Raw genomic sequence first — 25,976 nt, forward strand, 5'->3', positions numbered from 1 at the left:
TATGTGCTTTTTATAAGCGTAAAACACAAAATAATTACTATAACTGGTGTTTGGTTTCAAACTCGGACAAATTAGACAAACTAATCAGATTTTATTTTTAATTGGATTAACGACTATCTCTACATATCTCTGGACTGGAACTTGGCACCGAGATGTGTATACAAAATTAATTCCATACTCATGGAGAAAAATTTGCGTTATTCGAAAAGGGAACATGGTTCCTCCCGTACAAATTTACTGTTTTGTACTGCTTATCTCTAGAGGTGTTCATGGTAGAGTACTGGGACTTGGTACTTGGGTATGTAAAATTTATTCTAAATTCGTGGAATAAGATTAGGGTTATAAGAAAAAGGGGCGTGACACTTCCAGTACAAATTTACTTTTTCTTGCCACATATCCCTGGAAGTGTTTGTGGAAAAATACTGGAACTTGGTATGGAGTTGTGTACACAAAATGTATCAATTGCTGATGGGAAAAATGTGAGTTATTAAAAAGGAGGCATGTCGCCTCCCATACATACTAAAAACTTCTTAATACATATCTCTGGAAGGATAGAAAATCTCTGGAAGTATTTTAAATCTGTTATGGAGATTTATTTTATAAGTGCCGTACTGACAGAATATATGTTTGGGGTAAAGCACTCAAGCTTGGTATGGAAATACATTTGTATGTATGTATGTGAAAGTAATACCATACTCATGGAGAAAAATGTGAGTTATTGGAAAAGGTGCATGCAAATTGATTTTTCTATGCTGCATGAGGACTGGAACTTGGAACCGAGATGTGTATACAAAATTAATTCCATACTCATGGAGAAAAATTTGCGTTATTCGAAAAGGGGACATGGTTCCTCCCGTACAAATTTACTGTTTTATACTGCTTATCTCTAGAGGTGTTCATGGTAGAGTACTGGGACTTGGTACTGGGGTATGTAAAATCAATTCTAAATTCATGGAAGAAGATTAGGGTTATAAGAAAAAGGGGCGTGGCACTTCCAGTACAAATTTACTTTTTCTTGCCACATATCCCTGGAAGTGTTTGTGGAAGAATACTGGAACTTGGTATGGAGTTGTGTATGCAAAATGTATGAATTGCTCATGGAAAAAATGTGAGTTATTAAAAAAGGAGGCATGTCGCCTCCCATACATACTAAAAACTTCTTAATACATATCTCTGGAAGAATATAAAATCTCTCGAAGTATTTTAAATTTGTTATGGATATTTATTTTATAAGTGCCGTACTGACAGAATAAATTTCACTAAATGGAAAAGGGAGAGCCGGGTTTGGCCTTATAATCTAAAGCTCTCTTGAGGCATTTGCTACAGTAATGAGAAGTGGTATTTTATCAAGGCCAGGTTACTAAATTTGAGTTGGAAATATTAAAACCCGCCGTGGCACCTCCAAGAAGGTTACACGTTCACGCGTCCAGGTATACGACGACGACCATTTTGAGGTAAACTTACATCTAACATCATTAAATTATTTTTCATATTTGTATAAAAGCGCGGGGTGAATCCCGCGGGTATAAGCTAGTAACACATAATTTTAAGCAAAAAATACAACCGACTTCAATGCGCATTCCGGCCGTTCTAGTTACGTAGACCAGACTGTCCTCCCTTTTTTAAAATCGGTTAAAAAAAATGAATACGTAATCTACAGGAAAAAATCAAGATAAATATTTAAAGATTTTAGGTAAAAATAAATAAAGGACCAAGGTGTATTCATGATACAAAAATTTGAAGGTAAAACCGCTGAGAGGCAGCCTGAACATTTTTAAAGTATGCTAACATAACTAAAATGTTTTCAAATTGTCAATCTCACAAATACATTCTCATTTTCAGTCTCAAATAAAAAAATTTGAATATTTTCATCTATTTGTTTTTTGTTTTACTTTTATTTGGCATTTGAGTCAATTTTATAAAGTAGACAAACTTCAAAAGATAAATGATGGCCGACGAATTGAGCGAGCGTTTTGCCAAATGGTAAACTTTGCCGTATAAACGCTGAGTTAATTTTTTATAACTAAACTAACTAACTAACTAAATCACGCAAATAAGTATTGATTAGTGATACTATTTGCATATTATCGCAAGGCGCCGCCATTCTTAGGTTTATTTTCTTTTTCGATGGTCATCTTATTGCCTTTTTTAATCAAGACGTTGCCCTTTTTAACTTTATTTTCTTTTTCGTCATATTATTGCCTTTTTATAATCAGGCAATATTAAATAAGAATTTTTCACCGTCCAATAAACAGTCAGGTATTTTCAAATTATTTTTATTTGCAAATAGCTTACGTATAAACGTGGTAATTGACAATTCACTGCGACTCTCTTTTAAGGTACTATTATGTCAAAAAATATAAACAAACGATACAAAATCCTCACACACTTTATTTCAATTTGACTTTATAGGTTGGTTCTTCTGAGAGCATTGTCAAATTCAATCACACTTTGTTAAATACATTTTGATCTCTACCAAATAATATACTCTGTAACTTTCCTCTGTTTACCTCTGTAAATATTTTATGAAGTGTTCCAAAATTTGCTCCGAGCGCGTTCACTATTGATCTTTTGATTTAAACATTGTTTGTCAAGCACAGTGGTACCAGATGTGCGGATTTCGCCCCATTTTGGGGATTTCTGAAACAATTTGGGGATAGATTTTTCCGTTTGGCGATGTGGGGATTTGATGGGGATTTTTATTTGATTTAAAATATTCATATTGAAATTAAAATACATATATTTTATNTGTGACAGCATCAAGGCGCACGCCACAAATCAGAGGAGAAGCTCGGCCAAACACTAACATATGTGTAAGCGTCAATCTATTATTATTATTATTATTATTTAGTGTAAAAAGAAATTTTCAAAGTGGCAAGCGCATAAAAAAACATACTAATTTGATGAATTTACAGACAGCAATGGGAAGAGGAACCTTGGACCAAAGGTATGTTATTAAATAGTCTCCAAAAACCATAAAACTAAATCACCAAATGATCACATATGTAAATATGTACAAATATAAATCTGTGAAAATTTGTAACCGAAAACTCCCAATTAAAATGAACTAACAGAAATAAGAATACATATTTTTTTATTTCATACTTAAGGGGATTTAAATGGGGATTTAGGAGACAAATGGGGATTTTTTGGGGATAACTGAAGCTCGATATGGGGATGCGCTACAAAAAAAATCTGGCAACACTGGTCAAGCATTCAGTTGTGAAGTCTGATCGGAGTTCATATATTCTTCAGTAATTAATCATATTACATTAAAACATAAACGTATAATATGGTAGAAAGTTAGAAATTATTTAGTCTTAATATGCATAATTCGCTCCTTGTGCGTTCACTATTGATCATTTGATTTAAATAATTGTCTCTCAAGCATTCAGTACTATAGTTTGATCGGAGTTTATATATTCTTATGTAATTGGTCAAATTTTATTAAAATATGTAAACCTATAATACTGTAGAAATTGTTAAATTATTTAGCTTTAACGTGTATAGTCGGCCATAGACAATTGCAGAAAACTACAACTACTCGTGAAAAAATACAATAAAAGCAATGTAGATGAAATAAATAAATATTATTATTAAAATTTGATCCATATATAAAACATTTTACACCATTTATTTGAAGTAAATCGGAATATATTTTTACATATAACATAGTTTCCATTTAACTCGGTACTTATTTCACTACAAATATTTTTAAGATCACTTCGAATCGCAAAAATATCGCTAATTTATTGTATTGAAGTATAAAATACTTTATTACGTTCATGTTTGCTTCTAAAGCGCATAATAATATTTCTCTCGCTATTTATCCGATGCTAAAATTTTTCACCACATTATTTTGCTGCACAGCACCCTGAATGCGGCAACACAGTTGCTCGCAACCCTCAAGTCCTTTATGGGGACCAAATTAACAGCCACAACAACAAAAAACTTTTCTACTGGTATACTGTGGTCAGCACGAGACTGTGGTCGTGAACAGGCGGCTATTGGCAAGAAGCGATTTCATATGTGCCGGCTAGAATCGACGGGCTTGATTTCATTTCTGCAACAGCTGTTGGGAAGGGTGATTTCTTCTGCGCCAGCTTAAATCGTCGGGATGGACGTCACCTTTCCTAGTGGTAGCGACACCCACGCTCTCAGCCCTTCGTGAAAACGCGTACGGACGACATCCGCGGTCAGCGTCAGCAGAGCGACGTCAACAGCCACTCATCGGCGTTAACAAGGAGCGACGTCATCGGCGCGAACAGAGCGCCACTCATCGGTGTGAACAGAGAGCGACATTTCTGGCGCGACCAGAGCGCAACCCTCCGGCATCGCTAGAGTGCCAGTCATCGGCGCGAACGGAGAGCGATATTACTGGCGCGATCAGAGCGCAACCCTCCGGCATCGCTAGAACGTCACTCGTCGGCGCGAACGGAGAGCGACTTTACTGGCGCGACCAGAGCGCAACCCTTCGCTCTCAGCCCTTCGTGAAAACGCGTACGGACGACATCCGCGGTCAGCGTCAGCAGAGCGACGTCAACAGCCACTCATCTGCGTTAACAAGGAGCGACATCATCGGCGCGAACAGAGCGCCAGTCATCGGTGTGAACAGAGAGCGACATTACTGGCGCGACCAGAGCGCAACCCTCCAGCATCGCTAGAGCGCCACTCATCGGCGCGAACAGAGCACCACTCAAAGGCATGATTAGAGCGCTACTCTCCGGCATCACCGGAGCGATACTCATCGGCGCGAGAAGCGCGCCACTTATTGACGACATCAGAGCGCTACTCTCCTACATCAACCCGATTTGTGGCCCCTTGAAACTTACACTTTATTATACTATAGTTTTTTGGGCCATAAAACTGGACACCCAAAAATGTTCTTAAGATTTAGAATCAAAAGTTCGATTTTTATACCCGAGCGCACTTGTGTACAAGGGTATTATAACTTTGTTCACATAACGGTTGTTTGTAACAGGCAAANGGTAATTTAGAAAAATACGAAATCCTCGATAAATCAGTAAATATTAAAGCTAATTTATTCAAAATTGATGGTTGCAACAATTTTTTACCAAGAAATACGCTTATGATACAATTTTGGAAAATGGGCGTGGCACCGCCCACTTATGATCACATATATGTATCTCGCTAACCGTTCTAGCAATTTGAACCAAACTCGGTATGGTTATTGTGCTTGCCACATAAAAGCAAAGCGTTGAAAATTATTGAAATCGGACTAAAATTACGACCGCTTTTCATATAACAGTATATTTCAGAAATGCTTGAAACTGCAATATTTCGAAATTTAAGGACGCTAATTTACTTAAAATGTATACACCCCGGCTTATCGTGTAGCGGTAGCTTTCGGAAAGGTGGAAACATATATTTAATAATTGCGCCGGGTATTTAATGTTCGGCTCCGCCCGAACTTGTACTTTCTTACTTGTTTTTTGTAAATTTGTTGAATTTATCTAAAGTTTGTATTAAGCTTGAAAAATTGATTTATAAGTTTTGGTTAAAGCATGAAAAATATTTTTATAAAACAATAAAAAAATTAGCTTGAAAAACATTATGGATATTAAAAACTCAACATGGGAACACTTGAATGAGTCCCCGTATATAGAATTTTCGTAAATGGTACTGAAAAAGGCACATATGTACATATGTATATGACAATTCAAAGTCAACCTAACAAACGAAAATGAAAATTTAGAAACCAATTTTTGATCGCAGTCATAATTCAGTTGACATGGAATTTTCCATATATACTCTTGTGGTCAGCTGATTAAGTCAAGTGACATTTTGACTAGTTTTGGCTATTTTTCTTTTGTTTATTTAATGTTTATATTTTTTTAATAAAAGTCTAGCAGTTTACCCAACCAGCCCCACATAAATCTACATTTTAAGCTTCGTACAAAAATTATGAAAATTCAACAAACTTTAACATTTGCACCCGGAAATTTTAAACTTTTTATTCAGAATTTGGGGTTTGCAGTTTTGTAGCTCCTTCCATTCTAATAGATAAAACTAATTTTTATTTTTATATAAAGTATGCTCGACGGTTTCGTTTGTATGGGAGAAAACGCATAGTACCATCAGCAAAAAAATTATTAAAAATCAATGCGATTTTCTAGCGTCTTGAAATTTGAACTTTTACCTACTAGAATTGAAGAAACTTTTCAAACATAATCCTTTGGTCTCTAGCGTGGTTATGGTGCGATGAATTACAGCAAAATTTGATTTTATAAAGGCTAACGGCCGCACTCAGAAACGTTCATTAAATTAGCTCTAACGGGCACTTAACTAATGATCGTTAAATCTGTTAATTAATGTTTCCTCTCAGAGTCATTTTTTAATGATTCATTGGTTAATGAAAACTTTAAGGGCTTGTCAATTTCTTCCCTCTTTTTCTTTAGCAACACTCACTTCAAATTGACAAAAAATTAAATATTTGAAGTTAGATTATATTGTGCTTTCATACGAAATACGTATTTCATTGTTTTTCTATCAGCACCAAGGCAAGAAAGCATACATAATATAATAATTATATTATAATGGTAAGTATCGGTGTAGAAGTAAAGCAAGATCGTAGTTTAGGCCTTCCTCCTATTAATTTGTACTCGCTGCATTCATTTTTAACCAGATCACCAGTGTTAAGTGTGTATAGATCGCGCTTCCTTATAAACTCCAATGATGCGAGGTTAGCGAAATTCTTAAAAATCCCTGGTGCTGTACGGACTCCATAGAAAAAACTTGGTTCTTTGTATTGTGTGATTGATTCCGAGTTTCTTTTGTAATAATTTAACAATGCATAGTTTACATATGAATGAATGTATGTGTTTTAGAATTAATATGGTTTATATTAAGTCCTGGACGTGTCTCGGCTTATTTATGACCACTTTTATGTCCATTGCTGCACTACTTAGTACCCAGCCTGCAAAGAAAAGTCCGTGCTGAGAGATAGTATTGGGCAACGCTCTCCAGAATAGTGCAGGCAATCAATTATTAGCTAGCACAATTGTGATGAGAAGCGTTTTTGTCTATTTTGAGAGTGGCTCACACTCGAAGATGTGATCTGGTCAGTTAGGGCTACCAGAAGTGTGGTGGGTTTTGTACATCCCCAAAGAATTGTATGTAATAACTCTTCGAAACACATTTGAAAACTGCAATACAGTCGTTTTAGGAATGCGATTTTACAAGTCAAGCTACAATGCAATTGTTTCTTGGAAGCGACAAGTTAAAAGGTTCTTGCACAAACTATAGTAAAGCTAAAGCTTGTCCATGTTACCACATTCAAGAACTGCAATACCTGCTCTTAATTCACCCAGGAAATTTCTATGTACGTATACAAATGTTTGTTTTAATTTAGGAAGAAGCAAAAGTAAATCGAAAGCGTGTATCAAATTTCACTGCCGATGAAAAGGCTATATTAGGGCAACTAATAAAGAAGCGGCCTATTATAGAATCGAAGCATACGGATGGAAAATCAATTTTGAGAAAGAAAGAAGCTTGGGATTTGCTTACGAATGAGTTCAATTCAAATTCGAATGTCTACAAGGTAAAATTATATGCGTTTTAAGGCGGGTTGTATGGAACGAATGGAACAGATTCGGATTCTAGATAAATTTCTAAGAAAAAATTCCATTAGAGCATAGCTCTGGATTTCGAGCCCGCCAAACTTGAAAAAGCTATCTTCAATTAATGCTACGTTAAGACATAAGTAAGTATTAAAAATATGACCTTCATAACACTCCCGCTAATATTAAGTGTAGACATTAACTTAGTATTAATTAAAGATAGGTTATTTTAAAATTTTGGGGGGCTCAAAATTTGGAGCTATAATGGAATTTTTTCTTTGGTATTTAATGTAGAATACGAATGTGCTAGGAACGATGTCGAAAAAATACCCGACCTAATGCATTTATTCAATTTATTATACGCCTTAAGGTAGCGTCAAACAGATGCGGTAAAAAATTTTACGATATGCGATCAATACAAACCACTGCGGTATAGCACCGCAGTGTGTCGTATCTCACCTGTTTGAGAGCGTTTGCTTTTTATCGTTATCGCAAAAAATACGATATCGTATCGCACCGGTATTATCGCATCTGCTTGAGGCCACCTTTAGTATTTCGTGTTTCCATATTGTTTATTTCAGCGTGAGACGGTTACATTAAGGAGGGCGTGGGAAAATATGAAGGCAGTCGCACGAAAGGCTCGGGCAGTAGAAAGGGGTAATTTATTTCGAACGGGCGGTGGGCCACCGGTGCCATCAACATCACGGCAAGTAGAAGCAATAGTGGACATGGTGGAAGAGGTATGTATCCTTACAGCGCTCTTACACGATATTTATTTGCTTATCGTTATCTTAATATAGAAAGGCCCTATCTCTCATCGTCGCTGAAATACAAAAAAAAAATCGTAACTAGCTAAAAATCCTAAATTCACCTATTGATTGATTTTGAGCATTATGTGAAATAGAGCCTTTCTATATTAAAGTAACGATATACATATATGTAAATGCTACTTTACTTACGAGTACATACAAAAAAAAAACGTTTACATATCGATGGTCCTGTGCAATAACGACACAAATTAAAATTCGAAAAATAAAAACTGTTACTACTGTTAAGTGATTATTGTCTCTAATCCTTGTCTAATCCATTTCCATCCCTTACTAAAGTAAGCAGTAAGGATTGTTAAAGTAAGTACAAAAGATGAGACATGGATTCGACAAGGATTAAATACATGAGTCACTTAACAGTAGTAACAGTTTTTATATTTTTTTGAATTTTGAATTGTGTCGTTGTTGTACAGGACCATCGATATGTAAATACATTCATATCGTATAAGTGCGCTGTTAGGGACTTAACTATTATCTTCATACTGTCTTGTCGTCATAAAATTTAATTATTAGGCTGCTCCCGCAATGATTTGCGAAATCTCCAACAACTTTGACAGCGATGGGGCAATTTTGCTAAACATGGAAAATAGCCAATCTAGCTCCATTGAGTTTTTAGGTATGTCCTTTAAGATATAAGGCAAATCACTTTTTAACCAACATTTTTTAGATATGATCACGGAAGCAAATGAGGAATCCGACGTAAACTTCAAAGCCATAAGCATAAATTATGAAGGTGAACCAAATGTTGCAGGTACTGTACCTATAAAATACGAAAGAAGTCATCTACGATATACTAAAATTCTTTTCGCTGCTTTTTAACTACATAGTACACAGTAATGAAACTGGCCACCAACAAAAAGTGGAAAAGGAGCAAGTACGCAGACCAAGCGACTACGTTCGGCGGGAGGCAGCATTACGGGTAAGGTACCTAGAGAAGAGAGAGAAGCTTAAGCTTGAATTAGTCAAAACACAGGTATATAATAACTATGCATTGGTAAAGCTAAATATTTGTATATGCATATTTTCTTTTACAGTTGGAAGTTGAGCAAATAAAAAAAAGAGCAGCCTTGTTGGAAGAGCAAAAAAACCAAGTATTACTACAAAAGGCTAAAATAGATTTTGAAGAGGCAAAAAAAAATCGTTCAATAAATTAAAGACATAGTTAATATTTCAACATCTAAAGACTTTTATTTGTAGCAAAAGATCTTAGGAAAAAAATCTGTCTACCAGAGATTGACGCGCAATAAAACCGTTGCTGTTGGAGTTTTCATTGATTGGTGAGGCTTCGACATTAAAAGTTTCGATGTTATCAGAGCTGACTGGTAGCAAGTCATCTACTAAGATGGAAATGTTATGCAATGCTGCACATGCGCATATAACAGCTACAACGGTCTCCAGCTTAATACCCATTCCAACGTGAAGGCAGGGGAATCTTCGCTTCCAAACTCCAAAACATCTTTCCACAGTGTTTCTTGTTTTAATGTGGCTTTTATTGTACTCCTTTTGTGGAGTTGAGCTTGGTGATAAAAACGGAGTTAAAAGCAAATTACTGACAGCATATCCACTGTCACCTAAGAGTATTCCTTTTAATTCCCCGCTATTGAATCTTTGCTTAACCGAACTGCTGTTATATATAAAGCTATCGTGCGTACTCCCAGGCCAACGAACTACTAAATCAAAAAATTCCAAGTTTGGACCAGTGACTGCTTGTACATTGATAGAGAACCACCCTTTCCTATTTCTGTATACCTCAGCAGATAATCCTCCTGGGCTTCTTATTTTAATATGTGTGCAATCTACGCACGCAATTACTCCAGGAAAATGAGCCAATTCATAAAACTGTTGCCTACAAATAAAAATGTGCAACAATAATTAAGCATTTTTATACATAGTATGTAAAAATACTTATTATGTATTAACGAAATTCAGAATACAAAATATGGCCCTACTTTACTCTATTAAATTCTTCTGCAGTAGATGGAAATTTAACGAGGTCTTTGGTTTTTCGCGCTATTGAAGTAGAGACTTGAAAAATTATTCGCGAAACTGACTGTTGACATATGTTCATCACATCTCCATCCAGTTTCTGTAATTGAAATGGATAGTCATATGTTATCGTTCATTAGATCCAAAAGTTGAGGCATTGGAAATTCACACGTTTATTTCCATATGTATGTTGGTATAACTTATTAAAGAACGTCGAAGTTCCAAGATAAATAATAATTTATATAATTTAATTAATTTTTTTAATTTATATATATATGATATGCTAAGAATATATGTATGTATATGTACATATGTATATAGTTTCAGCTGTTTCTTGAAATAGTTATATGCATACATCCATCCTTGGAAAATAATACATATAATATGGAGACAGATTCAAATGTTATCTTCTCGTAAATAATTGTATCAATACCAACCTGAAAACTGCCAGTGGCATAATATCGAAGTGTTACCAATAACATTATTTCCGGGTGAAATGGTAATCCTCTTCTGGTTGGCTTATCCAACTCAGAAGACACCAAAGGCAAAATAACATTCTTAATAGTTTCAGGCGTAAATCTATATCGTGCATGGAATTCCCGATTTGAGTACTTCGTGAAAGGATCAGAATAATCTCGAAGATAGCGCCTCAATCCCACTTCCCTGTGCCTTCTTACATAATCCGCAAAGTCCATGAAGTCTTCTAGATCGGACATTTTTCCACTATTTTAAAAATCTAATACAAATTCAAACGAAAATAATAAAATAATAAACAAAAGATTGTCAAAATCTCTCGTTAAAAAGTTAAGTGAAGGTTTTTCTTTACTCAACTTTAATGTTCATTAAATGCCGTTAATGAAACATTAGCTGACTCTGAGAGGGAATTTTTTCAAATCGTTACTGAGGGACACCTTAAGTAATCATTAAACGACTCTGAGTGCGGCTGTTAGTCACTAACAAATGTATCGTTTGCAAGCAAATTTTTAGCGATGCGAATCGATTCGCTGTCTGCATCACTCAAGCTCTCTACCAAGGATTTTATTTCAAAAAAGTTCTCGTTGTAATATTCGGCTGCCTTCAGCCAAGTGCCCCAACGTATTGTTGATTGGTGGCAATGGTAGTTGAGGATACGTTGTTTTAAATTTCTTTCGGCGAGATGGTACCTTAGAAAGATGTTCAGACGTTATTGTAAAAATTACCATTGACATGTAAGGATTTTACCTTTACGAAAATTGATTTTATGCACGATATAAGCGTCTTCGTATTTGCTACGAATAAATTCGCAAACACGGTGAAGGCCATGCGCGAAACATGTTACATGAAGCATCTTGTAAAACAAAGTCTTCAAAGATCTCATTGCATCAACCATATATGGCGCCGCATCGGTTATTGCAACCAGAGCGTGTTCGTATTCAATTCCTGCAATGAAAAAAGGACTTACAATATAAACACGTGTTAAAATAAATAAAAGGAGCAAACCTTCAGGCCACAATATAATTAAGGAGTTGTTAACGAACGCTGCAATATTGGTGGCTTTGCTGCATCTATTTCGCAAACATTCAGTAAATATGATTTATCTTTTTCCTCAACGTCGTTCACATCCAGTATACCAAATATAAAATTTGCTATCAGTCGTTGTTCCGTATCTGTAGTCTCGTCAATGGAAATCCAAATATTTTTATTGTGAGCCTTTTTGCGCATCATTTCCATGCATTCGCCATATAACAATGGCACATACCTTTGAAGAAGCGTACTTTCAGATGGAATGATCTGATTTGTATCATTTTGCAAAAACTGAACCAGATGAGGAATGTTCGATTTTAAAAACATTTTACACAAGTTCATAGAAAACGGATGTGGAGATTTTTCTGTGCATTCGCGGTAGAAAAATGTTGTGTTACTTGAAAGGTCCTAGACGCGTTTAGGTTTCTATCACAGCTTTTACAATACAAAACACTACCGTCGCTTCGTAGTTCGTCGTTGTGCTCATTTACTATTCTCGTAAGGAGTGCACCGAAATTTTCATTGCCCATTGGCATTTTATTTAACAAAGAAATCAAAAAATTTTGCGAACAGCTGCGCGCGCAGATTTGACAAGTGCATGACTTTAGACATTTTGTGTATGCGATAAAGCGACAACTGTATGAATATTATACACTTTATTATGGCACTTTATATCCTGCCAAATTTTTATATTAAAATTAAAATGTATGTAAGGGATGCATTTATATAAGTTTAAAAAACACTAACAAAAGATTAAATAATCTTTTAACAATAAATATGCCGAAAATATGCTTTATAGTTAAAATATGCGCTTTACCTTTAAATATGCTATTATATCCAAAAATGGCAAAAATATGCTTTTTATGCAAATGCATATTTTTATCTTCTCTAGTTATTAATAATAACTCACCTTAATCTGCCACCAGTACCGGTCGTAGCTCCACTGAATGGCGCAACTGCCGTTGGCATATTATGTGTTTCCGCTGTAAAAATTAAATCCGATTCTGTTGCCGTGAGTTGGACGCGACTCGGTTCATTAAATTTTTGCGGCCGTATTGATTTGTAAGAAAAACCGCGAATGGCACTACTATTGTCACTGAATTTAATAGTATTATTGGTATTTGTATGATCTTGTGTATTCATTATCATTTTAATTAAAGAGTCAGGTTGTTCTTGTCCATCGATGATCATCTTCCCACGAAAAAACCAATGACGGGAATGCTCGCTATTACTCTGAGCGCAATCGAAGAGTTCTACTGTTGTTGGATCTCTTTTTAAGACTTCTTTAAAGAGGAGAAAGTAGTAGTCTATATCCCATTCGGTAAATGCTAGTCCCAGTTCCGAGTTAACCTTCTCCAGCGCATGACGGCCATCAGACAAAATAGGCACGTGATACCAAGGCAATTGGCTTTTGGGTAGATGTTCATTAAAACTATTTATCGGTAAATTTTGGCTGGTATATTCACATTCGGTCATACGATCAGCGAGTAAATCAATGATTTCTGACTTCATTTTTTCTGTAAGTGATGTAATTGAATTTAGGCCAATAAAATAACGAGTAGACGACTCTATTCGATTCACATGATTCAAGCCAACATTTTGACATATATTAACGCAATTTGTTGAGAAAGCAGTGGAAAAATTAAAACGTGGACCTATCTCGATCAGACAGGAATGGGATTGGCTAATGAATGAGCTTTTATTCTTTAATGAAGATACGTCGCATTGTGCCTCTTTTAGTAACCACCGCAGCAGAAATTCTTGCTGTGTATCGATTCCAATTGGAGTAGTTGATTCTACATGATAGCATATCTCCAGTTCTAATGCAGAAATATTTTCACAAATCTATGAAAAAGACAGATGTTTTAATGATTTAGATACCATAACATAAGTATGTACATATTTGTGCGATTTACAATATGTAGTTGCGTTCCAGATAACTTCGTGTAAAAACCTGTAAAACTGTCAAATCACAAAATTACTCTCTTGAAAGAGAGGAGCGAGAGCAACACAGTAAAAGATATGGAACGCTAAAAACCCCTTTTTCTGTAAATAAATACTTCCATTTTTTAACACATTTAAGGTTCATTGCTTTCACCGCGTTGTGTTTTTGTTTACAAATGCAACCCTGCCTATCGTTTGACACTTTTCATGCACTTGCAGGAAGAAAAACTTCGGACTAAAACCTGCAACTTCTGACTGGAGAGAGAGCGCAAGTTACTCTCACAAAAGTGCTTTGACTTACAGGTTTTTTGGCACCCGGAACGCTTTTCTTGTATAAAAAAAAAGCTGCGTGAATATCGTGAGCATCTGGAACGCAACTAATGTGTCATAACTAGACACATTGCCTTAATGTCATAAAATTTATAAACGTTTAATATATTTTTATTTGAGTGAGCCATAGCCAGGGAACGGATTTTATGAAAGTTGGCTTTTTTCTTCAAAGGGATAGGGTAGTTTCGATTAAAAATTGCCACGAATTAGCTTTGCATTAACGATGTTGACTATAACCAGTGTTGTCGCTAGGGCTAGTAATCCCGGGATCCCGGCCTTTTTAGGTGCCGAAAATCCCGGGATTCTTGGCAAATAATACCGGGATTTGTAATTTGCACTGATGGCAATAATAAAAACTCCCCTACAAGAATTGTGTGATGGAAACTAACACATTCTCATTTATCTTACTAACACATTTGCAAATTTTGCGTTGGTTAAAAAGAGACCAATATATAAGGCCATAAGTTGGAGGAAGACGGAAGATCATATGTACACAAATGTTTACATCAGATTTTTCACACTGCCCTTTAGAATGTGATAGAAACTTGTAGGTAGCCAGTGACAGAAATCTCTATCAGCCTTGCCAGTCAAATGATTTGTCAAATGATGGTCACTGTTCTTGCAGGGTCCTTTTCTTGACCAGTATTGGCTATATTTCTTTCTTTATTTAATAATTAATATTTTTTTATAAATGTCTATAAATATAACACCGTGCGATATTAAATTTTACACACAAAAATCAAAATATTTGCGAAACCATGGGCCAAATATAGTAAAATTGCGTTTTTAGTTTCTTACTCTTACGTCAGTAATACAAAAATGATTTAAAAAATTCAGTGAAATGTGCTTAGAGAAGAAGTATGGGTATCAAATTAAAGAAGAAATTCTCTAGAATTCAATCAGGTTCACCTTTTTTGTGGAGTAATAAGTATTGAAAATGTCCTTTTAAAATTGTATCCTTGAAATTTCGCAATACTTGTTTTTGAAGAAATTATATGTTAAGCACTTATATAAACGATAACATCCTCGAATTTCGTCCTTTTAACTTTATCAGCTTAAAAAATTACTTGTTCTTCCTTGTGTATGCAAAAATTTTATTTTTTTTTAATTCTAAAGAAATTTTCTCTTTCATTTGGTACCCATATTTATACCTTTCATGAGCATGAAATGGTATTACAAATTTGGTACGATGGTTGTAAGTACCAGAATAAGAAATGTACACTTATTTGGCCAGAACGTCGAGCTGAGTCGATTGAGCCATGTCCGTCTGCCCGTTTGTGGGTGTATTTTTATAATATATTAATCATTTGTTGGAACCAGACAAATCGGACCACTATAACATATAGCTCCCATACAACTGGTTCTTCAGATATGAGATTTTTCATTATAGCTCCTCCATTTATGCAGCTAGGAACATGAAATTTTGTACTATTTCCACCCATTATAGACACAGTGAAAATGACAAAGTTCCGGTCACTATAACCTATAGCTCCCATACAACTGATTGTTCGGATATGAGGTCTTTTATTATAACTCCTCCATTTATGCAGCTTGGATTATGAAATTTCGCACTGCTTTCACCCATTATCAATACAATACTTACAGTGAAAATTACAAATATCGGGTCACTATAACCTATAGCCTCCATACAACTGGTTGCTCAGATATGGTTTTACTTTAAAACTCCTTTAATTGGACAGCGAAAACCGAGAAATTTCGTGTGCTATTTTCTAAATTATAATACACACGCTACTGAGAAAATCGTCAACATCGGTACTGTATAAGTTTGTTCAAATACAAGATTGTGCGATATAACTCCTTTATTTAGGCAGCTAAGCGCATTAAATTGTGTAACCCCTTTACATACCGATCACAGACAACAGTAAAAATCATTTAGATTGGTGCCGAAGAAAATAAGCAAGAACAAGTAAAGAAGTATAAGTTCGGGCGAAACCGAACTTTATATACCCGGCGCAGGTATCAAATATCGTCGTTTCAACTTCCTCTGAACTACCTTTGCATGATAAGTTGGGGTGTTTACCAGATTTCAAACGTTTTCGATAATATCCAGAGTTAGGCTTAATGATATAAATGAGCCTAGTTAGGTAGAAACCGATGAAGTGGTTACCGTGGTACACGTTTGTAGTTATAAAGGGGGCGGTGTTACGCCTAAAAGTCTATAGCAATCTTATTTATTGTTAGGAGATTGTTGTAACTATTAACTTGAAGTAAATTGGCGTCCTCAGTTACTGAAATATCGGAGTTTTCATATTTCTGAAATTTACCATTATAAGGGGAGCGGGTGTAATTTTAGTCCGATTTGAATAATTTTCAACCTACCGCGAATAAACGGCAACCTACATACCAAATTTCGTTGAGATATCTCAATTGTTGCTCGAGTTATCGTTTCCACGGACAGACGGACGGACGGACGGACAGACAGACATGGCTTAATCGACTTCTCTTTTCATTCTGATCATTTATGTATACATTTGTCCATATCTATCTCGATTCGTTTTGGCTGTTACAAACAACGGTTATGCGAACAAATTTAATATACTCTTGTGCTTACCCGTACAGACAAACCATTGATTTAAAATTTTTGTATCCGATCAGAAATGCAATTGATGTTACGGGTTAATAAAACCGAATTTATTTTTGTGTTATTATTTCTAAATATTTCTTTAGTTCAACGAATAAGTTGAAAATTTTATTGGCACCCTTGTTTTCAACAAAAATATATGCCAGTTCCATTATTTCGGAAGGAACAAGTCAGACAACAGGCTGTAAAATATCAGATGTCAAAACTCCTAGGACACTACTATTCACACACACGAAATAATAGCAATTTATTTCTTGACCGTTTTCTAAGAGGTCCGTATTTGGCTTTATATATTGAAATAAGCAAAATAAGCATGATCGTTAATATAAAGGTTGGAAACCCTGAATAAGCAAAATAAGCAATTCCAAGCAAAAGCTTAAAGTTTTCGGCCCTGTTTATAAGGTATATCTTCCATACCACTGTTTTTTTAGATATGCTTTTTTTTATATATAAGTACATCTATGTATACTGTGGATATAAAAATTTTGTTTAGCTCCCAAACAACTATGTAATTTCAAATGCAGTAGGCTGTTAAAGTAAAATTTTCGGATGTTCATGAAAGGTAAGAAGCTTAAGGGCCATTCACATACAACTTTCCTCGCTTTGCTTGACAGTTCAAACTTTGACAACAAAGCGTGAAACGCGGAAGGTATGCTACAATAAACGCTTTGACAGCTTTTGCGTTCTCCTTTTCCTCCATATTTTTTATCGGTAAAATAGATAGCAATATAATAATATGCATTAATAATAGCAATAAAAATTCCTACTTACCCTATTTTTGTCATTAAATGCAACTCCAAGCGCACGAGAAAAGATACATGTAGACAGCTGATTGCCAAAGCGGGCAAAAGTTGAGAGTTGCCCAAGATTTTGCTTCGTTTTGCTTTGCTTTTCTTCAAACGTTTTTTATGTGAGCATACTCATGCATGTGCCTACATCGATCTTATATGTCAAAGCAAAGAACTATCAAGCAGAGCGAAGAAAGTTGTATGTGAATCAGCCTTTACGGCATATCCGAAGACAGCCCTGCTCTTACTTGTTTTATTCCACATTTCATTGAATTTTTTAAATAAGTTTGGAATTAATCATATCTTTGAAATTACAAGGTCATTTAAAATAAATCCTGATGTCAGAGAGAATAAAATAAAAACGTCCCTTAAGATAAAAAAGTAGGTGTCAAACCCATTTATTTACTATTTATTTTATACTAGGATTTTTTCGATTTAAGTTGTTGAAAAGTAACGGATATCTAAATCGCGGGACTAATCCCGGGATCCCGGGATTGTGATAACGACATCCCGAAAATCCAGGGATGGGCTTTTCCAAAACTAGACGGTTTTTCAAACAACCACGCTTGGTCCGAGTGAGGGGCGGGGGGCTTAGGTTTTTATCACATAGTCAATATCCTCTAAGGAAATTTAGCGTTTTTTCGAGACGCATTCAAATATGGCGCGCAGTGTTTGGCGCTTTTTAAACTCACAGGACTTTTGTTTCTATAAATGAAGTTCTGGTTACGATATATTTTGACGTAAGTTTTATCTTGATAATACTTTATCCACTTGTAATTATATGTATGCATGCACTCTTGCCGTCACGCAGAAAGCGCCGTATTAATAAAAAAATGGGTCACGTATATACAATATGAACATCCATATATCGACACCTGAGTGGAAGATCGACCTATCTCGGCAGCCAGTTGAAAATGCCCATCTCAGAAAACTTTTCAAGAACGCCCTATTTCAGAATTTGGTTGCAGAATGACCTATCTCAGAATTTGATTGAAGAATGACCTATCTGAGAAAACTTTTCAAGAACGTTCTATTTCAGAATTTGGTTGAAGAACGCCCTTTCTCAGAATTTGATTGAGGAATGACCTATCTCAGAATTCGGTTCAAAAACGCCCCATCTCTGCACATTTTCAAATGCGGTAGAGCGTTCTTCGACCAATTATGAGAGAGGGTGTTTTCTGAAATAGGGCGTTCTTCAATCAACTTATGAAAGTATGGCGTTCTTAAAAAGTTTTATGCGATGGGGCGTTTTCGAACTGGCTGCCGTGATGGGTCGACCTTCCACTCAGTTGTCGATATACTTTTTGTGTCTGCAAGTTAATTTAAATTGAACTGAACTTAGGGTTGCCAGATTTTTTATGCGGGAAATCAGTACGTTAGACTTTTTCATGCTAAAAAATCAGTACTTTTCAGTACACTTTTATTCAAAGCGAAATTATGAATGTAAGTAACAGATAATACTTTAAAACGCCAGTGTACTTATTTTTAACAATATTTTGGTATATAATTAAAATATAGTTCATAAAAAATAAAAAAGTTATTCATTTTAACATGAGAGTAAACATCATTGTTCACAAGAGCCAATAAATTATTTTATATTTATCATATTTTTGAATAGCAATAATGCGATCATTTCCATTTTCAGTTAAATAGTCAAAGAATTCTATAAATTTTTTTTAAGTTACTTTTAATTTGAAGTTCAGTTTCAAAAATTTTAATTAGAAGCCGGTTGCTCTCTTTGCGCAAGGAAGCAAACCTTATACTTAAGATCCTCTCATTTGCTTCGTATGAGTGTGGTATTGTAAAAAAAAAAACCAAATTACATATTTTTTCAAACTGTGGAAAAGTACCACTTTTTTAGGACTTCGTCTATATTTCCTCACGGAAAGACTAGGAATTTTCTAAAAAGAGTTTCTAACTCTATGTCCTGTATGCAAAACTCTTTTACAATGTCAGTAAATTGAGAAAAAAGAATTGTAAAGCTGAATTTACATGAGGCGATTTTTTTGGCGATTCAACATTGCTCGTGTAAATGGTGACTCAAAAATCGCTTGCCTCAAAGTAGACAGAAAGTCAACTTTTGCAGGCGATTATCGCCTCCCTAAAAATCGCCGCATATAAAGGCAGCTTAAGTTACAGGCAAAAGCCATTCGAATATTCAAATTTGTTGTTATCAAAAAAAGTCAGCCTTCTTTTTAGATAATTTAAGCTCCATTACATTATCGCAACTGGTACGTAACTACCCAGCGAAATGCCCATAAAGCTGTTGATATTTTTGTTGTATTCCTTTTCACAGTGCAGTTTAAGCAATAAAATATTCTGTTCGAATTGAAAATTCAGTACAAATCAGTACAAATTTTGAAAAATCAGGACATTAGCGTACTGATTGAAGAAATTAATAAAATCAGTACAAAAGTTGAAAAATCAGTACTGTACTGATAAAATCAGTACGTCTGGCATCCGTAACTGAACTACAATGTTGTGATAAACTGCATATCGCAAAAGCTCGACAAAAACAGTTTTAAAGTTTTGAATTTACATATACTCATATAGTAAAAATGAATACATATTTTGTTCAAGTAAGCTACTGGTAATCGGTAAAGCTATGAAATGTTTACACAACATAGAATAACAGATAGCGGTCATTTCTGATACTAATTTATTTTTTTTATTTGGATTATGACACTCTTGCAGCAATTGTTGGATATGCCAAGGATTGGTGCGTTGAAAAGGGCATGTCAATAAACTCACTAAGTCCCCCATTATGCCTGACAGAAATTGAGTTATCAGAAGAAGGCGATGTATCTAGGGGTAACTCTGGACAAAAGGCTCAATCAGAACTCACATCTCTCGAATGTTACCAACAAGGCCTGTCAGAGACCTCATGGTAATACTAGAGGAATATCACCACAACTAACGTATTTCAATACGGAAGCAAAACCCGTTTTTACATATGCGACACTGGCAGATAAACGCGAGTGTAACCTTAAGCAATCTGCACCGACTGATTGAAAAAAGGCCTGCTAGAGCGCTTTAAGGCTACCGAATACGACCAGCATCAAAAGTTGAGATCTGCAAGGTCAGAATTCGTGAAAGGGACTGGTGTGAAGCGATAGTAAATATGATTGACGAAGGTAGGTAGGTTGTCGCGTTTGCCAGTAACACACACTTAGGCTCAGGGCTCATTGTGGTACCGCATGTGGTGTCAGTAGCTCCCAATCCCTCCTAAAATCATTTTGAGCTTCGCAGGAATTTTAGAAGATCCTTGATTTCGACGCATCTAAGGTCCTCCACGTTATTCAAGAATTGTCTACCCAGTGTGGAGAAGGTACAGAATCGTTTCCTCCTCTTCATCATATTGACAACTTCTACAGAAGTCATGTAGCCGTACGCCTAGTCGATAGGCATGCCTGCCAATTAGGCAGTGTCCTGTTATAACAGATACTAACAAACTGATATTCTACTTATTTTACGCTCAGAAGTAGGACCGAGCGTTTAGCGCTGAGTGTTGGCCATAGTTTCTTGGCAGTTTTACAGGTGATTTCGTTTTTGTTGTTGTAGCAGCATACAAGTTCCCCGAAGAGTTTTTGGGGAGTGTTGCTGGAGTGACAGTCCTTGGCCAAATATAAATTTGGGTCGTTCCGGTTACGTAGACCCGACTATCCTGGGAACGGGTGATTTCGTCATGCCATCTGCTGTTCGCTACTTTAATGAGCCTCGCGGAGATAAATAGCTTGCAAGTTTGTAAGGGTATTCCTATTTCATCGTTTATATCCTCATTAGGGAGTTTGGTGCCAAGTCTCCCAGTTCATCGGCCTGTGTCGCAGTGTCCCGGAACCCATATCACCTTTGGGTGAAATGCCTCAGCCATCTCGATAAGAGATGTGCGGCATTTCATTACTATCATGGAGGTTGTCGCCTGCTTCGCAAGGGAATTTGAAATCCGCCTGGCTGTCAGTGAAGATGTAGATATCAGCTTGGGATATCATATCACACTTAACCAGTTTTATGGCTCGGTCGATTGCCATCAGTTCCGCCCGAAAGACGCTACAGTGGTCCGGAAGACGAAAGCTATGGGAGATTCCCAGGTGTTCGGAGTATACACCCCCACGAAACCTTCCCTCAAGCTTTGAGCCATCTGTGTATACATGGATGGACTCACCACTCCTTAGATCATCTCGTTTCCACTCGTCCCTTGAGGGTAGGAGGGTCGTAGACGCTGTAGTGGGATCAGAGTGCGGAAGGGCGTAGTCCACCGAACCGGAAGCTCCGAAAACTCCGTTAGTTTCTACTATGACCATAACTGGTGTTTGACCACTTATTTAGAGTATTCATACGAATTGCCGCAATGCTTCTACTATGACCATAACTGGTGTTTGACCACTTATTTAGACTATTCATACGAATTGCCGCAACGCTTGCGACTTGTTTGGCATGTAGATCTACCAAAAGAAAGTTCAGTAGGGCATACAGTGCCTTGGATGGTGTTGTTCTCATTGCACCAGTTATGAGTGTAGACGCGAGCCTTTGGACCTTATCCATATTTTTAAAGTTTACCCCTTTCCAAGAGGGTGTCCCACCATACCACTATGTCGAGGTAGAGAATTGGCCAAAATACCGCTGTGTATAGCCAGTGTATTATTTTGGGTTCCATTCCCCATCTTTTTTCTATTGACCTGCCGCAAGAGTAAGGTGCTACTGTTGCTTTGCGCACTCTATCTGCAATATTCGGGCCCCATTTTAGTTTCCTATCTAGTATGAGACCTAGATATTTGGTCTCTTCCTTTACTTCAAGGGTTTTTCCCTCTAGAGTTATAGTATCGAGGTCGGGTATCTTGTGCTTCCTAGTGAAGAGCACTAAGTCCGTCTTTGGAGGATTTCTGATTGACGAAGGTTCCCAAGTGCTGTATACCGATGGATCGAGATGGCTGGAGTACTGCAACAGGCAGCTTGGACCAAGATTCCAGAAAACTCTGTCAATTTGCCCATATCCAACCTTATTCCTGGCGGAAGTCTTCGCAATCGAAGTCTGTTCTCGCAAATGTCTTGGTAGAAGGACAAATGGGACCAAAATAAATATTATGTCGGATAGTCAGGTAACGTTAAAGGTCTTGGACTCTTTTAAAACGAAATCAAGGTTTGTGGACAGTTGTGAAAAACTCTTTTGAACCATCTGGGAGCCCACAATAGCATAACTCTGTAATGGGTTCCGGGACATGAAGGATTTGAAGGCAACGAAAGGGCTGACTGTCTCGCAAAGCGTGGAGCACAAACGCGCTTTTATGGTCCGGATCCTTTTTAGGGCTGGTGATACCTAATTATGAAAAAATGGGCCAAAAACAAACAGATATCCGATTTAGCAGCGCATGTACATGGCTAAAGACCTATCCTGATCGAAAGCAATAGACAAATCCCACTTGACAAAGTGTTTTCACTTATTTGACGACAAAGGAAATGGAATTTGACATTCCCGACGTAATAATAATAATATAATTTGTTTTTATTGTACTTCCTCTTCTTGTTTATTGGCGCTGTAACCGCCTAAGCGATTTTGGCCGAGTCCAAAACAGCACGCCAGTCTTTTGTGCCAACTGACGCCAATTGGAAATGCCAAGTGCAGCCAAGTTCTCCCTTTCCCTCTGTTACCAGCATCGCGACCCGCGTTGAATACTTTCAGAGCCAGAACGTTTATGTGCATTCGAATGACATGGCCAAGCCAGCGGAGCCGCTGAATTTTATTTCGCTGCACTATGTCTATATCATTGTAAAGCTCATACAGCTCATCGTTAAATCATCTGCGGTACTGGCCATCTCCAACGTGTAAAGGCCCGTAAATCTTTTCCAGAATCTTTCTCTTGAAAACTCCAAGATCCGCTTCATCAGATGTCTTCATTGTCCATGCCTCCGTGCCATACACCAGCACAGGCATGATGAGTGACTTATAGAGTGTGATTTTTGTACGACGAGAGAGGTATTTACTTCTCAATTGCCTACTCAGTCTAAAGTAGCACTTGTTGCCAAGACTGATTCTCCGTTGGATTTCAAGGCTTACATTATTATTGGAGTTAATGCTGGTTCTCAAATAAACGAAGTCGTCTACTTTTTCAGACTTGTAACTGTCAACAGTGACGTGGGTGCCAAGACGCGTGTGCTCTGACTGTTTGTTTAATGGCAGGAGATACTTCGCTTTGTCCTAGTTCACCACCAGACCCATTCGCTTTGCTTCTCTATCTATTCCCGGGAGGGCAGAACAACTTCTTTTCGTGCTGTCGAAAGCAGCTTTGAAATCGACAAATAGGTGGTGTGTGTAGATCGTATTCTCGCGGGTCTTTCTCAAGATTTGGCGTATTGTAAATACCTGGTCTATGGTGGCTTTTGCAGGTCTAAAGCCACCCTGATAAGGCCCAATTAGTTCGTTGACGGTGGGTTGCAGTCTTTTACACAATACGCTGGATAAAACCTTGTAACCTATGCTTAGAAGGCTGATCCCGCGGTAGTTGGCGGGTATGGCGGGATCGCCTTTCTTGTGGATTGTATGTAGGGTGGGCCGAAATACACAAAGCCAAAAACAGATAAAACGCAACATTTGAAAATATAACAAAACCTTGTTTTTTTGGGGCGCACCCGAGGTGAGGTCCAACCCAAAGTTTACGAACCCCCTCGCACTACCGCCCTTGCTTCCGGGGGTAACTTTAACCCACCGAAATGACTGGGCTCAGGGTACATGATGCTAAAAAGGATGGGTTAGGGAAATACAATCTGAGGAAGCCTTCCGACAACAATAACTTTTGAACAACACAGACACACAAAAAGGTGATAATTATCGGCGGTCGGTGGGTGTTCCAACCGCAGAGGTGCGCCTTGGTAATATGGTTTCCAAATCCGGTGCCGACTCCACTACGCATCAACCGGCGCCGCTCCTCCAAATTACTTCTTTGCACTAATGCAACCTGAATGCCTCGCCTGACACTTAATAAATTTTTAATATTAAAACACTTCATACTACAATATATAAAAAGGACGTCAAATAAATTTTTTCCAATTATAAAAATATAAAAAAGCTAATGAATTGTGTGATAAACTTGACTTAAGAAGCATATTAAAATACTGTCAAAAATGTTTAATCACCCTAATTGAAGAGGTTTTTAAACGATTACCTAGTCAATTAAATACTTTTAAAAAAGCTTTGATTTTGTCACCAGAAAAGTGTGTGAATCACAAGAGGGCGAGTTTCAGGGACCTGCCAATTCACTATTTGACTTTGAAGAAAAGAAAAGGAGCGGAAACTGAATATTTAAATCTTTTAACTTTCCCATTGAATAACTTTTTTCGCAACCATTCTATCCGACTCTGAAGAATTTGGGATAATTGCTTACGGAGTGAAAACCGCAACAGGCAATAAAATGTTTGGAAATATAAGTAGATTCATACTATCATCCTTGCCGCACTAACATGCTTTGTTGAGCGCGTCTTTTCCGTAATGAATTCAACAAAAACTAAGATTCGAAATAGCATGAGGTTGGAAAGCCTTAATTAATTCAATAGTTCGAACAAAGTGTTATATGAAGGCTAATAGTTTCTGCTGCAAAACGTTTCCAATATCAAAAAGTATGTTATCAAGGTTGAATAACTCAATATATGACAACAACAGAAATGTAAATAATTCAGACAGTATAGGTGATTTTGTAGAAATTGTGGAAATAGCTGACCTCGCTTTATTATAGGTTTTTATTTAATTTTTAACGCCGAGTTCTTAAAAGCACATTGTGCGATTAATCAATTAATATGAGTTATAATAAATTTAATAATTGCGCAGTCCTATTGCAAAATGTGTTGAAACAAATATTTTTAAAAAGTATGCGTATTTTTTAAGAAAATTATTTGTACATCACTATTATATAAGTGATTTTTGTTATTTTTTATTACCCTCTGAAGGTATTATATTCGTTTTTGGTTTTAAAAACTATATTATAACAAGATCTCATTTTTAAAATAAAGGATTTACTAAATCAACTTCATGAACTTTATTTATTCGGTATTACACGATACGTGATCGTATCCCTGCTATCGTAATTTGCTATTATCCGTTCCGTGAACGTACTCCAAATAGTGTAATCGTTAATCATTCTCATTCGATCGCAAACGGCCGTTCGTACGCGCGAATCAAAAAGTACAAAAAGGAAAATTGTATGTAAATTATTATTTTGTTATATTGAAATAACGATATTTTATGTCATACTAGCTGTACCCTGCCACGCTTTGCTGTGGCATATTCCTGTTACATAGATGATAAATGATTAACAAAACAAAGCATACGTCGCATATAAGTTTGATTTTGTAATACATAAGTAATTTGTCGTTTTGCCATTCTCTGCATAGATATCAAGGATATCTGGTTTGCCGACACGGGAACATG

General features: G+C 36.5%; 2 protein-coding genes across 4 annotated transcripts in view; one reads left to right on the forward strand and one right to left on the reverse strand.

The window, feature by feature from the left end:
* The first annotated feature begins 5,660 nt into the window (after window positions 1-5,660).
* Window positions 5,661-9,583, forward strand: LOC108362178 (uncharacterized). Its single transcript, XM_017615048.1, has 6 exons — window positions 5,661-5,668; window positions 8,162-8,320; window positions 8,921-9,023; window positions 9,075-9,158; window positions 9,235-9,380; window positions 9,442-9,583. The coding sequence occupies exons 2-6, from the start codon at window positions 8,198-8,200 to the stop codon at window positions 9,559-9,561; spliced, it is 576 nt and encodes a 191-aa protein (XP_017470537.1). The 5' UTR covers window positions 5,661-5,668; window positions 8,162-8,197; the 3' UTR covers window positions 9,562-9,583.
* A 546-nt stretch (window positions 9,584-10,129) lies between these two features.
* The window catches only part of LOC108362177 (phosphoribosylformylglycinamidine synthase-like), a 72,357-nt gene continuing 56,510 nt past the window's right edge, over window positions 10,130-25,976 (reverse strand). The window contains exons 2-8 of one of the 3 annotated variants that reach the window (XM_017615046.1): window positions 12,807-13,741; window positions 11,873-12,131; window positions 11,615-11,812; window positions 11,225-11,556; window positions 10,831-11,129; window positions 10,357-10,493; window positions 10,130-10,253 (exon numbers count right to left, since the gene is read on the reverse strand). In XM_017615046.1, the coding sequence (XP_017470535.1) occupies window positions 11,891-12,131; window positions 12,807-13,741 (1,176 nt within the window). In that variant the 3' untranslated portion in view covers window positions 10,130-10,253; window positions 10,357-10,493; window positions 10,831-11,129; ... (1 more) ...; window positions 11,615-11,812; window positions 11,873-11,890. Of the gene's footprint in view, window positions 10,494-10,830; window positions 11,130-11,224; window positions 11,557-11,614; window positions 11,813-11,872; window positions 12,132-12,806; window positions 13,742-25,976 lie in introns of all 3 variants that reach the window. The other 2 variants (XM_017615047.1, XM_017615044.1) reach the window with 2 other exon arrangements.

This window comes from Rhagoletis zephyria, unplaced genomic scaffold (assembly GCF_001687245.7).
Source record: "Rhagoletis zephyria isolate East Lansing unplaced genomic scaffold, Rhagoletis_zephyria_1.1 Rzeph_scaffold_00955, whole genome shotgun sequence".
In the NCBI taxonomy this organism is placed as follows: Eukaryota; Metazoa; Arthropoda; class Insecta; order Diptera; family Tephritidae; genus Rhagoletis; species Rhagoletis zephyria.

Bases quoted from the DNA above. Each gene is read 5' to 3' on its own strand.
- LOC108362178 (XM_017615048.1), top strand. From the start codon at position 8,198: ATGAAGGCAGTCGCACGAAAGGCTCGGGCAGTAGAAAGGGGTAATTTA. The intron at 8,321-8,920 runs GTATGTATCCTT...TTTAATTATTAG, and splicing joins TAGTGGACATGGTGGAAGAG to GCTGCTCCCGCAATGATTTG. The intron at 9,381-9,441 runs GTATATAATAAC...TTTCTTTTACAG, and splicing joins TTGAATTAGTCAAAACACAG to TTGGAAGTTGAGCAAATAAA.